This window comes from Camellia sinensis, chromosome 7 (assembly GCF_055761805.1).
Source record: "Camellia sinensis isolate YWXY chromosome 7, ASM5576180v1, whole genome shotgun sequence".
NCBI lineage: Eukaryota > Viridiplantae > Streptophyta > Magnoliopsida > Ericales > Theaceae > Camellia > Camellia sinensis.
In genome coordinates this window covers 89,971,242-89,988,063 of record NC_138967.1, presented here as the reverse complement: position 1 = coordinate 89,988,063, position 16,822 = coordinate 89,971,242, and the positions used below count along the sequence as shown (strand labels likewise).

Here is a 16,822-nt window from a genome sequence, read left to right as displayed (position 1 = left end):
GATCGAGGGGAAAACAAGAACATTGTTGAATCAGCAGATCTAGAAATGGCTTTGTTGCTGATGTACAAATACCGATTAGGGATTCCTCTTCTCCCCAAGGAGGTGCCGTTCGGGGGGGTGGAAGCTATCGTGAGGGGAGAGGAGGTCGCGGTGGTGCCGTTGGGAACAGGACCATCGAGCATGTGGGCCCAGAACAACGCTCTTGGGCAAACATCACGGCTGCATCAACCCGTTCAAATATCAAGCTCAGGTATATCCCTCCTACTACTTTTGAGGATAGTGTTGGTGTGAATATGCCTTCGAGAATTGATCCGCTTGAGAAATGGGATTCTTGCCTTGTGGGTTATTTTGTTGACAAGGGAGTGGGTTACAACTATCTGCATAATAGTGCCTTTGGGCTGTGGAAAGCTAAGGGCCTCAAGGAGGTTTTAACTAATGGGGATGGATTTATGTTCTTCATTTTCGATACCCCTGATTGCTGCAGAGAAGTCCTTGAAGGAGGCCCGTAGTATATAGGTGGTTATCTCCTTATTCTGAAACAGTGGAAAAGGATGATGAAACTAACAAAAGATAAATCAACCAAGATCCCTGTCTGGGTGAAATTCTTTAACATTCCTTTGGAATATTGGGATCCTAATGGTTTGAGTAGGATTGCCAGTGCTATTGGTAACCCCCTTTTCCTGGACCAGCTTACGGCGCGGGGTAGTAGGGTTGCGTTTGCTAGAGTCTGTGTGGAAATTGAGGCCACCTCAAAATTGCCTACCTACTTTCAAATTAGGCATGATGATGATGCTGTTCTAATTCGAGCTGAATATCAGGGACTGCCATCCAGGTGTCAACACTGTCAAATATTTGGACATAGCACTGAAAAGTGTGTCTAAACAAGTGGCTCAGTTGATTTCACTGCAGAAGACATCTGAGGAAAATATCAATGCTCAGGAAGAAGGCTGGACCACTGTTCAAGCTAAGGGTAAGAGGAAGGTGGGTGAACCTGAGTTGGAAACTATTCCAGAAGTGGAGGCAGACCCAGACCCAGTTTCTGTACCTTTGTCTGCAGTGGTGGAAAATCAAAAAGCTCCAACTCCTGAACCTGCAACTACAGTGGTGGACTCATCTGATCAATCCCTTGACACTCAGGAGATTTCAGCTGACAAGAGCTCATTCGGGGAAGAGCATAGTTCTGAAAGCAGCGATGTGGATAGGTTTCAAAAGAGGATTTTTGAGATTGCTAAACTGGTGGCTCTAGTTTCTGCAGAAGTGCTGGACACAGTAATAAAGTAAACTAAGGCTGAAAAGGTGCACGCTAGTTCTGCTACACCATCCCAGCAGGTGAAGAATAAATCCTCTGGCAAAGGTAGTAGTAGCCAGAGGAAGAAGAAGAGGTAACTCAGTTTTAGTTGGTTGTGGATTGTGTCACTCTCTCTTTTTGTGTCCCTATGCATTTAAAAATTGTTTCCTGGAATGTTAGAGGATTGAATGATCCCTCTAAACAAAAAGAAGTTAAAAATTTTGTGCTTAAAGAAAATATTCATGTCATGGGGGTTTTGGAAACTACAATAAAACAGTTAAATGAGAGTAGTATTTGTGTTAAATGTTTTGGTCAATGGTCTATGCTCTCTAATTCACAACCAACTAAAACTGGTAGAGTCTGGGCGTGCAGGAACAATGATTTTTGTGATGTCCAAATGCTTTCTATGTCTAATTAGCATATTTTGTGTAAAGTTGTTGAATTGGCTTCCAATGAAATATTTTATGCAACTTTTGTCTATGCTGAAAATAAGCACACTCTGAGAAAGGTTTTTTTTGAATCTATGTATGATATTTCCCGTGTTAAAAATCTAAAGCTCCTTGTGTTTTTCTGGGTGATTTTAATGCTATTAGATACCAGCAGGAAAAAATTGGAGGGACTTCTAATTGGACAAATGAAAATGAGGAATTTAATTCTTATGTGAATGCCTCTAAGTTGGCTGACTTATCTTATGGTGGTTGCCAATTCACCTGGGCTAACAAAAGGAGTGAGGGAGCTTATATTGCTACTAAAATCGCTGGACAAATTTCCTGAGGCGAATGCCAATTTTCTTCCGTCTGGCATTTCTAATCACTCCCCTGCTGTGGTCAATATCAGTGCTACAATGAGTTCCTTCAAGAAACCATTCAAATATTTTGATTTCTGGTCTCAACATCCAGATTTTCTAAGAACTGTTTCTAACACTTGGGGCCAGTATATTCTGGGCGTTCTTATGTTTAGGGTCTGTCAAAAACTTAGGCAACTCAAAATTAGCCTTAAGCTTTTGAACAAGAAGGATTTTAGTGACATATCTATTTGTGTTCAAATTGCTAAGGCAAATTTGGATTTGATTCAATATAAGCTGGATAAAGATCCTGTGAGTAATGGGTTGCAAGTTCAGGAGAGAGAAGATTTGAAAATTGAGCTTAGTAAATTAGAAGAAAGTCTTGCTCTCCAAAAATCCAGAGTGCAATGGCTTGGCCTTGGGGACAGAAATAACAAATTCTTTTTTAGGTCTGTGAAGAGTAATATCAATAGAGGGAAAATTTTGAGTGTTGACATGGGTGATGGTACTAGGTCTACTAATATTTCTGATATCCGCACCTCTTTTATCAATTTCTATACCAATTTATTTGGTACGCCCGCTGTGGATCAGTATAATGGTTTTGAGAGAATCCAATCTTTGGTGCATAAAAAAGTCTCTCCTTCTCAATATGATTTGATGTCCAAACCTATTTCTGAGACTGAAATCAAGGAGGTTTTTTGGTCTTTAAAAGCCAACAAAGCCCCCGGTCCTGATGGGTATTCAGCTGGGTTCTTTAAAAGTTCTTGGGATATAGTTGGAAAGGATGTCACCTTAGCTATCAAGTCATTCTTTGACACTGGTAAACTTCTTTCTGAGGTCAATAGTACCATCATTGCTCTCATTCCTAAAGTTCCCAATCCTACGCATGTTGGTGACTATTGACCCATTTCTTGTTGTAATACCATCTACAAATGTATTGCTAAGATCATAGCTAATAGACTTAAATTGGCTCTCCCTGATCTGATTGATCCTGTGCAATCTGCTTTTGTCCAAAGCAGAAGGATCTCGGACAATATCTTCCTGTCCCAAGAGATTATGAGAGGTTACCATAGAAGTTCTCTTACTCCTAAGTGTGCCATGAAAGTGGACATTATGAAGGCTTATGATACTGTGAGGTGGGATTTTATCATTGATATTCTTACAGCTATGGCTTTCCCTCCTTGCATGATCGCCTGGATAAAGGCTTGTATCACGAGCCCTTCTTTTTCGGTCTGTATTAATGGGAGCCTTCAGGGGTATTTTAAAGGGGCTAGGGGGTTAAGACAAGGGGACCCCATGTCCCCGTATCTTTTTGTGGTGGCTATGGAGGTCCTTGCTAGGATATTGGCTGAGAAATCTAGGAGTCCTTTGTTCAAATTCCACTGGAGATGTGAGAAAACCAAAATTGTCAATTTATGTTTTGTTGATGATCTGATGATTTTTAGCAAAGGGGACCCTGGTACTGTTACTCTTATCATGCAGGGTTTGGAGGAATTTAGGAATCTGTCGGGCCTCACTCCTAATCCTAGTAAGAGTAACATTTTTTTCTCGGGGTGTAGTATAGAGCTTAGAGAGGAAATCCTTCAGATTGCAAAATTTACTGAGGGCTCCCTCCCAGTGAGATACCTTGGTGTGCCTTTAATCACTACTAAGCTTAAAGTGTCTGATTGCCATATTCTGGTTGAGAGAATTACCATGAGGATTAAAAGTTGGACCAATAAACTGCTCTCTTATGCTGGTAGAGCCCAACTCATCAAGTCTATCTTGTTTTCAATGCAGGTGTATTGGTCCTCTCTTTTTATCCTTCCTAAGAAGATCTTTAGCGACATTGAGAGTATTCTTAGATCTTTTCTTTGGTCTGGGGTTGAGCTGAAAAAACATAGTGCTAAGATTGCTTGGAAGTATATTTGCAGAAATAAAAATGAAGGTGGCCTTGGCTTTAAGGACTTGGAAATCTGGAACAAGGCTGCTATAGCCAAACATGTTTGGTATTTGTTTTCGGGTGGGGATTGCTCTATGTGGTGCCAATGGGTTAAGTCTTACTTGCTCAAAGGCAGGAGTTTTTGGTCCGTTAAGACCCCTAGTGATCCGTCTTGGGTTTGGAGGAAAATTTTGTCTCTCAGGAACTTAATCTATCCTCTCATCAAATTCAAGATTGGTAATGGTGACAATGTGTTTCTTTGGCATGACAATTGGCACCCTCTTAGTTCGCTTTGGCATAGGTTTGGGCCTAGGATCCTTTATGATACCAATCTTCCTGACAGTTCCAAGGTTAGCTCTATAGTCTCTAATTGTTCTTGGAAGTGGCCTATTTCTAACTCTTGGGAGATAAAGGAGTGGATCTCTTCCACTCCTTCATCTCTCTTACCTTCCCCTGGCTCTTCTGATACTCCGGTGTGGAGCTTGACTGCTGATGGTACTTTTTCTATCCAGCCAGTTTGGGATTGGTGGAGGGAAAAGGGGCCAAAAGTCCGTTGGGCCAAACTTATCTGGGGGACCCCTTTAATCCCTAGGGTTAGCTTTATTGTTTGGTTGGCCATTAATGAGAGACTTAATACTGGTGATAGACTTCAAACTTTTGGTCTTGTCCCTAATCCTTGTTGCCCTTTCTGTCAAGCGCCTGAGGAGACTCACTCCCATCTCTTTTTTAGGTGTATATTTTCTTCTAGGATTTGGGGTGGCATGCTTGCCAAATGTAATGCTAACTGGCCTTCTCTGTCTTGGTTGGACACTGTTGAGTTTGCTATTAGATCTACCAGTGGTAATTCTTTGAAAGTGGTGATTCTGAAGTTGTCTTTTCTCTGCACTGTCTACCACATTTGGATGGAGAGGAATAGTAGAATTTTTAGTAAGGTCCACAAACCTGAAGAGGTTGTTACTAACTCTATTATCCAAATGGTTAGGGGTAGGCTTCTTTCTTTGGAAAATATTAAATCTTCTACAGGTGATCATTGGTTTTTGGAGAAATGGAATCTACCTTACAAAATCATGCAGCCGACCAATGCTATTGCAGATGGCAAGAGACTGAGTGGTGTGAGCTTACCTACAATATGATAATTATTTGGTACAGGTGCCTATCCCTACGGGTTGTGTAGGGAGGTTTGCTGTGGTGATGGTGCTTTATTGGCTGCTAGTTTTGTCTTTTGTACAAGGTCCATATCCATCTTAGGTTATGGCTTTTGTACAGACCGATTGGCTAGTAATCAATTGGCTCCCTTGATCTTTCGGATGTAGCTTCTAGGCTTGCTTTAGTGTTTTTTCTTTGTCTTGTGTTTTCTTGGGCTTCGGTGGCTTTGTGCCGAGGCTTGTGTTGTTGTTATGTTGTTAGGGCCATACGCCCCTTGTATTCTTGTAAATCTTTCTGTTTTATTTATTTCTTATTCACCCAAAAAAAAAATCGAAAGAAAATCAAAGGGAATACAAATTCATCGTTTTGGACTTGAGAATTGAACACTTAGATGATTTAGAATACCTTAAATGAGGTCCTTAAGTTAAACTAATGTCGTTAAGTTACAATTACTCATAAAATTATCTTTCTTGAAGACAAAAAAAGCTTAGCCTATGTTAAACTTGCTTGGCCACTTAAGCTAATGGAACAACTAGTGGCCTAAGCTAATTAGTTCCTACAACAAAATGGAGAAGGGTGGTAGGTGAAGCACGAAGAAACTTAGGGATAAACATTGGGCTTGTTTGGATTGCTTTTGGAAGAAAAAGTTAGAGAACGGAAGGGGAAATTGGAAGAATGTACAAGGGAATTCAAATTCAACCATTTGGACTTTAGAATTGAACACTTACATCGTTTAGAAAAGCATAAATGTGGTGCTTACGTCATGCTAATACCGCTATTCCATATTTACTTAGAAAATTTGCTTTTTTGGAGGATAAGCAAGGTCAGCTTGAGTTAAGCTTGGCTACTTAATTGAGCATTTATGTCATTTTGAAAAGATTAAATTAGGTGCTTGTATTAAACTAATACCGTTAACCTACATTTACATAGAAAGTTCGCTTTCTTGAAAGCTAAGCAAGGTCAGTTTGAGTTAAACTTGGCCACTTAAGCTAATGAAATAGGGAAGGATGGAGAAGGACAGAGAAAGTTGGATAGAAACATTCTTCTTCAGAGGTAGAAGAGAAAGTTAGAGAAAAGAAAGAGAAATAAGAAAAAAATCAAAGGGAACTCATATATTCATCCTGTTCGATAATCGAACACTGAAGTGACTAAGAAAACCTTAAACGTGGTGCATAAGTTAAACTAGTATCGTTACGCAACAATTACTCATAAAATTCTCTTTCTTGGTGGCTAATAAGCAAGGTTAATTTGAGTTAAATTTGGCCACTTAAGCTAATGACACAATTAGTGGCCTAAGCAAATTAGTTCGTTAAAGAAAATAGAGAAGGATGTAGAGGGATGGAGAAAGTTATGGGGAAACCTTATTTTTGAGTGTCAGGAAAAAGAAGAAGAAGAAGAAATAGGATGAAAATCAAAGGGAATTCAATTTCATCGTTTTGGACTTGAGAATTCAACACTTAGATGATTTCGAAAACATTAAATGAGGTGATTATGTTCAAATAATGTCGTTAAGCTACAATTTATCAGGAAATTCTTTTTCTTGGAGGCTAAGTCAGCTTAGTTTGAGTTAAACTTGCCCACTCAAGCGAATGAAACAATTAGTGGCGTCAAGAGTTAGGAGGTGATAGGGGAAGAAAGTAAAGCCTCTCTCTCTCTAGATTCTAGAGAGAGAAAGCTCCCCCCGGTGGTTGTGGTTTCCTGGTGCTGTTCTGGCCAGTTGTTTAGCTCCTTATACTCAACTTTTTGAGTGTGAGTGAGCATGGTTCAAGGTGTGTTATCCCCGGCTGTGAGGTGCGCAGTTTTCTTGCTCTGCACTTTTGTATCAATGTTCGGTTTTCATGGAAGTTTCAACATTTCTGGATTCCTAGATCGGCTATTTTCATGGCTGGTTTGGGGTGTTTCCTTAAGCCTGGTGTTATACTCAGGTGACTTGTGGGTGTCCATGTCGGTGCATTATGTTCTGGGTTAGGTCACCACCAATGTGGTCGTCTATGGTTCGGCTAGGTGAGTTGGCTAACAGTTCAGCAAGGCTGGGTCTCTACTTGTTTCACTGGTGTTATCCATGGTTTTGGGTCGCTGGAGATGTTGGGGTTTCCATGTCCGAGTGATGCTCTGTTTTTTTTCAGTAAGCTCAGGTGACCTCTGTCCATGTGCTGGTTTCTGTTTCAGTCCATGTTTGGGTTGGACTGTCTCTCCGGTGGGTGACAGGTCATATTGAGATTTGTTTATATGCTTCACGTGAAGTTTGTAGGTGGTTTGGGCTCTTCTCCGGCTTTGGTATGGGCTCTGTTCCAGCTCTTGTTGGTTCGGTTTGCTAGTGTCGTTGCTACGGAGAAATGTTCCAGCCTTGTGGCTTTGGATTTATCACCTTTGGCGGTGAGTGTGTTCCTGGCCCGTGGTCATGCATTTCGGCCATGGTCAAGTGGTTTCCGGCGCCGTTTTTTTCTTTTGGGGTGTCACCAGCGTTGGGTGTCTATCCTAGTGTGCTGGGTCTGTTTCAGAGATGGCCTGGCTGTTCTTCACCAGGCGACGGGTTTTCCGGTGAATCTGTGGTGTGTTTTCTTTTCCGGCGATAACTGTTTACTTTTCTGAGGAGGTGATGCTACAGGTCTGGTTGTTGTTGATTTTTGTTTCCGAGCTACATCTGTTGTCCAGTTTCGGTTTAGCCGCCGTCGTTGGGGCTGCGGTGTAAGCTGGGCGTGACAGTTAGTCCGATGGACTTTTTTCGATTTTATCGTCAGTGGTATGTCACCGGTGCTAGGTTCTTCAAGCTCCGTCGGTGCCGTCCTCTTTGGAAATAATCTGGTGCAGATGTGTATAGTCCACGCGCTATGCCAATCACGTGGATGGTGGCCCACGGTCCACGCAGATGTGGTGTTTTTTGGCGCCGTTGCTACACCGGTGATGGTTGCTGAAACTCACCATGTGGTGCACGTCCATGCGCGGGTTGTTCTTGGTTATGGTGATGTGTGGAGTCACGCTTCTTTTGGCATGGGTTGATGGTGATGGCAGGTTCTCTGCATACAGCTGTTTTTGTGCTGTAAATGGTAGCTGCTATAGAGGTTGTCAGTTGATGATGCAGCATGTTGTGCTGTAGCGTGTTTTTTGGGCCGAAATAGTTGAAGGTTGTCAACTTTATATTTATATATATATATAAATATAGTTGGTTGTGGCCCACTGAGCTTTGCTTCTCGTGGGTTTGTTCTTTTTGTGGGTTTGGTGATGCATGTATTTGGTCTGCAAGTGGGGCCGACATGATTACCCTTTTGGGCTAACTGTAGTCTACTAGCAGATTGATACATGGGGAAGACTTTTGCGTGTGTGGGATAACTTCTCACGTGGGATGCTTTTTGAAATTGCTGCTAGTCGTGATCTTCGAATTTTGTCAGCCACGATTTGTTCACAACCAGCATTTATTTTGTTTGGTTTCTGTTTGACTCCGTGTTTTGTTATTTTGGTTTCTTTATTTTTGTATATTTGTCCATATATCTTTCTCAAGTATTCATCTATTGTCTTGTATGATAGTTTTTGGATATTTGGGGTTTGATATGTGGACAAATTTGAATTTATTTAGGTTTTATTTGGTTTTAAATTAGTTATTTGTTTTAGCTTCCCCTTTTTTGGGGGTGTGCAGATTTGTTTTACCTGGGGTATGCCCCTTGTAAATGTGTAAACTTTGTCTTTAATTTATGACTTACCCACCCAAAAAAAGAAACAATTAGTGGCCTAATCCACATAGTTCCCAGGACAAAATAGAGAAGGATGGAGAAAGTTACAGAGAAACATTATGCGTGAGAGCAAGAATAGAAAGTTAGCGAAAAGAAAAAGAAATAGGAAGAAAATCAAAAGAAATTCAAATGCATCGTTTTGGACTTGAGAATTCAACACTTTGATGATTTAGAGAACCTTAAATGAGGTGATTAAGTTAAACTAAAATATTAAGCTACAATCAGTCCGGAAATTCTCTTTCTTGGAGGCTAAGCTAGGTTAGTGTTAGTTAAACTTGGCCACTTCACATGAGGGTTAAGTGTATGAGAGGAGTTAAAATTATTCACTTCACATGAGGGTTGAGTGTATTCAGTCACCATATTTTTCTAATGTTAATATATATTATATTTCTTATTCACCCAAAAAAAGAATATATATTATATTTCTTTATTTGCAGGTTAAGGAAGCACAAGTCGAGTGGTGTGAGCCCCTAAATTGTGGGTCGAGTGGTGTGAGATCCTATATAGAGGGCACTGTTTCTGTTTTAATTCCTAGTAGATTGTATCTTATCTGCTGGAGGTACTTACTTATGTCTGTTCTTACAGGGTCTATTATAATGTATGAGCAGGTCTTGGGTTGTATGGGTCGACAGTGGTGTCCAGGTTTTGGGGACTGCAGACTTGGTGTTTCGAAAGCTCCTGGCTTCTCAGATTTGGGGTTTACTACAATGATTAAGGTCTGTTGCAGTTGCATGGAGAGGACAATCTTTACTTCTCTTGATGACTGCTGGTTTGTTGACACTAAGTTGTTTGGCAGATTGCGTGACAGAGGTTACTGGTTTGTGTTGATGGCTGCTTGTAGCGCCTTTGTGGACACTTGTCTTTTCTTATTTTATATTCCTGTATTGAATTTCTGTGGTTGGATATTAGACGGTATTAATGTGATGATATTTTTTTGGCCTACCCGTGCGGGATGTGCCGGGTTATTAGTTCGGTGTTTGCTTCTGGTTGTGTCGTATGTGTGGACTGATTTTTTTGATTCAGCTTTGGGTTATCGATTGGATGTGTTCATGGACCTCATTCGTACGTATGCGGCCTATGCACATATCCTTCTGGGGTTTCCTTTCTTCTATGTATTGTTTTTTCGTTATTTTAATTTTGGCAGCCGGTTTTGATCCTTGTTAGTTGGCTGGTTTTTTCGTGTTCTCTCTTCGGTTGTATAGTTTTCTGTTAGGTCCTGGGGTATGCCCCTTGTAGCTGTGTAGTTCTCTGTCTTTTTTATTTTATGTCTTATTCACCCAAAAAAAAAAAAAAAAACTTGGCCACTTAAGCTAATGAAACAATTAGTGGTCCGAGCTAATTAGTTCCCACAACAAAATGGAGAAGGAAGGTGAAGCACGGATAAAGTTAGAGAGTAACATTCGGCTTGTTTTGGTTTGCTTTTGGAAGAGAAAGTTAGAGAGCAGAAGGAGAAATCGGAAGAATGTAAAAGGAAATTCAAATTCAACCATTTGGACTTTAGAAAAGATAAAATGAGGTGCTTGTATTAAACTAATACCGTTAACCTACATTTACTTAGAAAGTTCGCTTTCTTGGAGGCTAAACAAGGTCAGTTTGAGTTAAACTTGGCCACTTCAGCTAATGAAACAATTACTGGCCTCAGCTAATTAGTGACGGAGAAAGTTGGATAGAAACATTCTTCTTCAAAGGTAGAAAAGAAAGTTAGAGAAAAGAATGAAAAATAAAAAAAAAAAATCGAAGGGAATTCATATTCGTCCTTTTGGTCTCGAGAATTGAACACTTAAGTGACTAAGAAAACCTTAAGCGAGGTGCTTCGGTTAGCCTACTATCGTTAAGCAACAATTAATGGTAGTCTTCATGGGTACTTTAAAGGGGCTAGGGGCCTTAGGCAAGGAGACCCTATGTCCCCTTATCTTTTTGTGTTGGCTATGGAGGTTTTGGCTAGAATTCTTGCTGAAAAATCTAGAAACCCCCTTTTTAAGTTCCATTGGAGATGTGAGAAGACTAAGATTGTTAATTTGTGTTTTGCTGATGACCTTATGATCTTCTGTAAAGGGGATCCGGGGACTGTTCATCTCATCATGCAAGGTTTGGAGGAATTTAGGAACTTGTCCGGTCTCACTCCTAATCCTAATAAGAGTAATATTTATTTTTCCGGATGTAGTAGTGAGCTTAAAGCTAACATTTTGCAAATTGCCAAATTCACTGAGGGCTCCCTCCCTGTGAAATATTTGGGTGTGCCTTTTGATTACCACTAAGCTTAGAGCGTCTGACTGCCAAACCTTGGTTGATCGGATGACTAAAAGGATCAAAAGCTGGACCAGTAAATTGCTATCTTATGCTGGTAGAGCCCAACTCATCCAGTCTATTCTTTTCTCGATGCAAGTTTATTGGTCTTCTATTTTTATTCTTCCTAAGAGGGTTATCCGTGACCTTGAAAATCTGCTCAGATCTTTCCTCTGAAAAAGCATAGTTCTAAAATTGCTTGGAAGCATATTTGCAAAAAAAAAAAAAATGAGGGTGGGCTTGGTTTTAAGGATATGGAGGTTTGGAATAAAGCGGCTATAGCCAAACATGTTTGGTATTTGTTTTCGGGTGGGGAATGTTCTATGTGGTGTCAATGGGTTAAGTCCTACTTACTTAAGGGTAAGAGTTTTTGGGGTATTAAGATGCCCAGTGATCCATCCTGGGTTTGGAGGAAACTTTTATCGCTTAGGGATTTAATTTTCCCTATTATCAAATTCAAACTTGGTAATGGTGAAAATGTGTTCCTCTGGCATGATAACTGGCATCCCTTTGGTTCGTTTTTGCTTCGGTATGGTCCTAGGATTTTATATGATACCAACCTTCCTGACAATTCTAAGGTTAGTTCAATTATCTCAAATGAGTCTTGGAATTGGCCTTTTCCTAACTCTTGGGAGATACAGGAATGGATTGCTGCCACTCCTCCTTCTCTTAAACCTTCCCTTGATTCCCCTGATATTCCTGTGTGGAGTTTGACTGCTGATGGCTCCTTTTCTATTCACTTTGCTTGGGAATGCTGGAGGGACAAGGGCCCAAAGGTTACTTGGTCTAATCTCATTTGGGGTCCTCCTGTTATCCCTAGGGTTAGTTTCACTGTGTGGCTGGCTATCCATGAGAGACTTAACACTGGGGATAGACTCCAAATCTTTGGTCTTCTTACGAGCCCTAGCTGCCCTTTATGTTGTGCTCCTGAGGAAAACCACTCCCATCTGTTCTTTAGGTGTCTCTACTCCTCTAGGATTTGGGCTGTTATCCAAGCTAAGTGTAATTCCCATTGGCCTTCTTTGCCCTGGTTGGAACTTGTTGAGTTTGCTACTAAATCCATCAATGGTAAATCTCTGAAATCTGTGATTATGAAACTCTCTTTTCTCTGCACTATCTACCACATTTGGATGGAGAGAAATAGTAGAATCTTTAGTAAGGTTTTCAAACCTGAAGAGGTTGTCACTAACTCTATCATCCAAATGGTTAGGGGTAGACTCCTTTCTATGGAAAATGTGAAAGCTTATGCAGGTGACAACTGGTATTTGGAACAATGGAACATACCTTCTAAAATCCTGTTGCAGTCCCAAACTGCTGCAGTTGAAAGGAATTCGAGTGGCGTGAATTTCCCTACATTGAGGGTTGAGTGATGGTGAGCAGATAAGGAGTGTTTTGTCTAACAAATTGTGCTGTCTTGCAGATGGTGTTATTCTCAGATTCTATCAGCTATTATGGATCCCAAATGTTTACAAAATCTGGAGCCTATGAAGGAAGGGTTGAGTGATGTGAGCCAGTACAGTTCCTCTTGTAAATGTGGGTTGAGTGGGGGGAGGAAGTACATATATTTTAGACTAACATGTACTATATATTATATATATTTTGTGCAGGTTTATGGAATTTCAAGTACATTGTTCAGCTGGCTGGAATGAGAGAGCACGAAATATGTGGGCCGAGTGATGAGAGATCTTACATTGAGTGGAGAGCTCTTTTTTATTGTGGGTCGAGTGAGGGGAGGTCCTATACTGAATGTTTGTTGTTCCTTCTTCTGTATGACTCAATATATTGTTATGGAAATTCCTCTCTATTATATGTTGAACAGGTTAAGCAGCAACTTGAAAGGTGGGATTGCTCCTGGCAGTTTCTTTCGGATGATTATTGGATTTGGGCTTTGGCTGCAAGAAGTTTGCTGTTGGTGACTATCTTTGGGCATTGGCAGCAATCTGTGCCGGGGTTTGCCTGGTGGTGTGAAGGTGGCTGCAATCAGCGCCCCTCTTTGACGTTGTACGCTGTGTGGATTTGCTCTTCGGTGATGGCTGCAAGTTGCGCCTTGCCTAAGCATTTCAGTGGGTTCATAAGCTATTTTCATTTCTGTATGTACATATTCTCGTATAGTGTGTTTGTAATTTTTGTATTCCAAATTTTGTCCCCTCTTTGGGCTGTTTTGTCTTTAGTTCTGGTCATGTTCGAGACTAAGTATTGGGCTGGTGTATTGTTGGTTCTCATGCTGGTCCTTGCTTTTTCCCCGGTTCGGTGCAACTGCTGGGCTGGTGTTGTATTTGTGCAAGACCCCTGTCTGTAGTAGGGTCATGGTTCTTGAACATTTATTTTGTTCTGCTTAGTCGTTTTGGCTGCGTGTGTCCCCGTTTTTGTGGGTTGGTAGGTTTTGTTTCTTTTCTATTTGGGTGTTGCTGTTGTAGTTTGTGGTAGGGCCTGGGGTATGCCCCTTGTATTCGTGTAAATTTTCCTGTTTTTTTTTATTACTTATTCACCCAAAAAAAAGAAGCCTTTTGGTCAAGATGTATTTTGTATTTCATTTTATTGTAATCAAGTTGTAAAGCTATATAAAGATGTATGCCATTTCATTTGACTTATGCACAGCTCTTACGGACTAATTAGACTTGTATACATTGCTTCCGCACATGTTAGCCCCATATGTAATACTCTGATTGTGTGTGAATCCTTGTAAATTGGCCTTCGGTAATCTCGGATTACTGGCCATCACGGCACCATTCTACTAGGGGCGGAATGGGGTCGTGACAGAGAATTTACTGGGAATTTACTGAGTAATTTAATTAGAATTTACTCGAAATTTACTCAGTAATTTATTGAGAATTTACTTAGAATTTATGGAGTAATTTACTTGGAATGTACTAGGAATTTACTGAGTAATTTAATTAGAATTTATTGAGTAATTTACGGAGAATTTACTGGGAATTCACTGGGAATTTACTGGGAATTTATTGGGAATTTACTGAGAATTTAATGGGAATTTACTCAGTAATTTACTGAACAATTTACTCAGAATTTACTTGGAATTTTCTGAGTATTTACTTGTAATTTACTGGGAATTAAAGAAAATCATCCGGGGAAAAAAGTAGAGCTTCAAGCTCCCCCCGGTGGTAATGGTCTGGTGCAGCATTTGGCCAGTTGTTTAGCTCCTCTTCCCATTCCTTGGGAGAGTGGGTATGTATTTCAGATTGTGAGATAGTTCAGGTGCTGCCGTTCAAAGCTTTGGAGGTGGGTCTGCAACTTTTGGAGGTGTACTGCTCTGTTTTACCTCCTCTTCCATGAGGAAGGAAGTGTTCTAGTGGCTCACATTTTTTGTGGGTTTCAGCCCGTTGGTTTAGCTCGTCTACCCAAAAATCTGTGGGTAAGTGAGTTTTGTTTCAGATATGTTCTTATGCTCCGTTTGGAGGTGTGATGTTATTTTGCTGTCCATCTTTTGTATCAATGTTCATCTCCATACAGTGGTGTTTCGATGCCGGAGTGTCCGTTGTGATCAATGTTCGTGGATGGTTTGCTGGGTTTTGTTTAGCTGGTTGGTTGTCAAGGTGGTCTCCCAGCCGTGTGTGCTGGATGGTAGTTGTTGTTAACCGTGTGGTGGTTTAAGGTTGATTTGTGGTTTCGATGGTGGAATCACGGTGATCTGCTGTTTCTAGACCACGCAAGTTGTGCTCCTGGTTCTTTCGGTTTGGTGTGAGCTCTTTTCCATGGCTGCTTGTGGTCAAGGAATGAGTTGACAGAGACGAGTGGCTACACGTGTTACAACTGTGCGTGTGTGGAGGAAGTTGGTGTTGCACGTGGATCTAGCTTTCCCGCCGCTCACGTTGTGGTTAATTCAATTTTTTGGAAATACTGGTGGTGGTTTCTAAGTTCTGTGGGCTGGTATGTTCTATTATAATGTATTATATTATTATAGTATATTATATTATAATAATAGCCATTATATATCCAGCTGGTTTTGTAAGCAAAAAGTAAGCATTGGCATGCGTGGATCAAGTCTCATGTGGGCCCAATTAGCTAGATGTTGATGTTGTTTCTGCAGAAGTGATTCACATGGGGTTTTGGTGGCTTGCTGGGCCCACAGTTTTGTCAAACCAGCATTGGTTTTGTTTTTATTGCAATATTATATGGGATTTGTATATTATATGGGATTTGGTGTGTTTGGTAGTGGGTGGTGGGCCCTATTTTTAAATGGGTTAGAGAACCCACGTGGGGGCTGGTTTTACTTAGAGTTAGGTGGGGCCAGCCAATATATACATGGTAAGGCATTTCTATTTCTCTTAAAGCCCATCTGTATGGGTTTTGTTTCATTTGGATCACCGTTTGATTTGGGCCACTGGATTGTGACACACGGTTTTGAACGTGGGTTGGGTTTGTTGTTGAAATAGTGAGTTGCTTATGGTTTTGGGCCCACTTGGTGAAGATTTGATTATATTAATGGCTTTTGAATTTAATGGAGATATTATCAAATGTGCCTACTGTTTTTGTGGGCTGGTGATCTATTATTTTGGGCATCTCAATGTGGGATTACTAAATTTGTTAGTCCATGAATTCTGCTGTCTACTATATTTGGTTTTTCGTTATTTGGTTAAGGATCTGTACATATTCATGTGATTCGGCTTCGAGCAGTTCTCTGACCTCTTCTAGTGTGGAGTGAGGGGGACACTGCCATGGGGAATTGAGGTGTGGAATTTGCCATTGCTGGAACTGGGAGATGTGTGGTGAGTTAATTGAATTTTGATTGGCTCTTTTGTGTGGATAACATTTTGCATGGGTTATGCTTCTATATTGTTTGATAAATCCAAGTGGTGAGTGGTTTTTGGTTTGGAAAAAGTGGGCCTTTAATTTTGTTTAGCCACAATGCAGCGGACCTTTTGTAGTCGGTTATTTCATGTTGATTGATTGTGTGATCCTCATGTGACTCGATATGAGGGTGGTTTCGAGCCATCTCCACCAAGAGTGATTGGGGAGTCACTGCTATGGGGAATAGTGGTTCGTTAACTAGCCGAGTTAGAGACTGGGAGATGAGCGGGAGGATAGCTACTGGTTTTCTGGTCGCTTCTTGTCTTCATGTGACCCATCCTAATTGATTGCATTGCCACGCCTGACATGGAGTGAAGGGGACACTGCCGTGGGGTTTGAGGCTTGTGATCTACTAAGGAAGGGACTGGGGGATGTGATGATTGCTCTCATGTTTTGATTGGCTATGCATTGGTTTGTTGTAGCGAGGCTTATTGTTTTTTCACTAAACTTCTCAGGACCGTGGATTATGGTTTTTGACTATGCAGGCTTCATGTGACTCAGCCAGGATCTTTCATGGGATAGATATTTTCCTTCGTCATGGCTTTGGTTATATGGCTAGGATGTCATGGCTATGAGAAGCGAGATGCTTATTGGATTCCATGTTTTCATCCGAGGTAGAGACTGGGAGCAAGCGGGGGCAGTTATCATTTTTCGATTGGTCCTGTTGGGTGTTTAGTTAGTTACATTTGTATTGTGTGTTTCCTGTTATGTTTTATGTATCTGTGGTGTTTTTTGTTTATTTGCCCATATATCCACCCCAAGTTTCCATCTATTATCTCTGATGATAGGGGTTACTTGGGGACAAAAAGGATATATAGGCAAATTAGGGTTCTGTTTTCTATTGTTCTTTCGCCTCAGCGAGT

General features: G+C 40.8%; 1 protein-coding gene across 1 annotated transcript; it reads left to right on the top strand.

Moving 5' to 3' along the window:
* The first annotated feature begins 1,979 nt into the window (after window positions 1-1,979).
* LOC145795940 (uncharacterized) lies at window positions 1,980-11,125 on the top strand. The gene is made up of 7 exons (XM_082880890.1): window positions 1,980-2,909; window positions 3,018-5,016; window positions 5,143-5,217; window positions 7,391-7,515; window positions 7,641-7,691; window positions 9,476-9,779; window positions 10,740-11,125. Exons 1-7 carry the CDS (start codon window positions 1,980-1,982, stop codon window positions 11,123-11,125), a joined length of 3,870 nt encoding a protein of 1,289 aa, XP_082737016.1.
* Window positions 11,126-16,822: the final 5,697 nt, after the last annotated feature.

Excerpts from the sequence above, each read along its gene's own strand:
- LOC145795940 (XM_082880890.1), top strand. The coding sequence starts at position 1,980 with ATGGTGGTTGCCAATTCACCTGGGCTAACAAAAGGAGTGAGGGAGCTT. Across the intron at positions 5,017-5,142 it reads AAATATTAAATCTTCTACAG|GTGCCTATCCCTACGGGTTG; the intron begins GTGATCATTGGT and ends TATTTGGTACAG. Across the intron at positions 7,692-9,475 it reads GGTTTTCCGGTGAATCTGTG|GTCTTGGGTTGTATGGGTCG; the intron begins GTGTGTTTTCTT and ends ATGTATGAGCAG.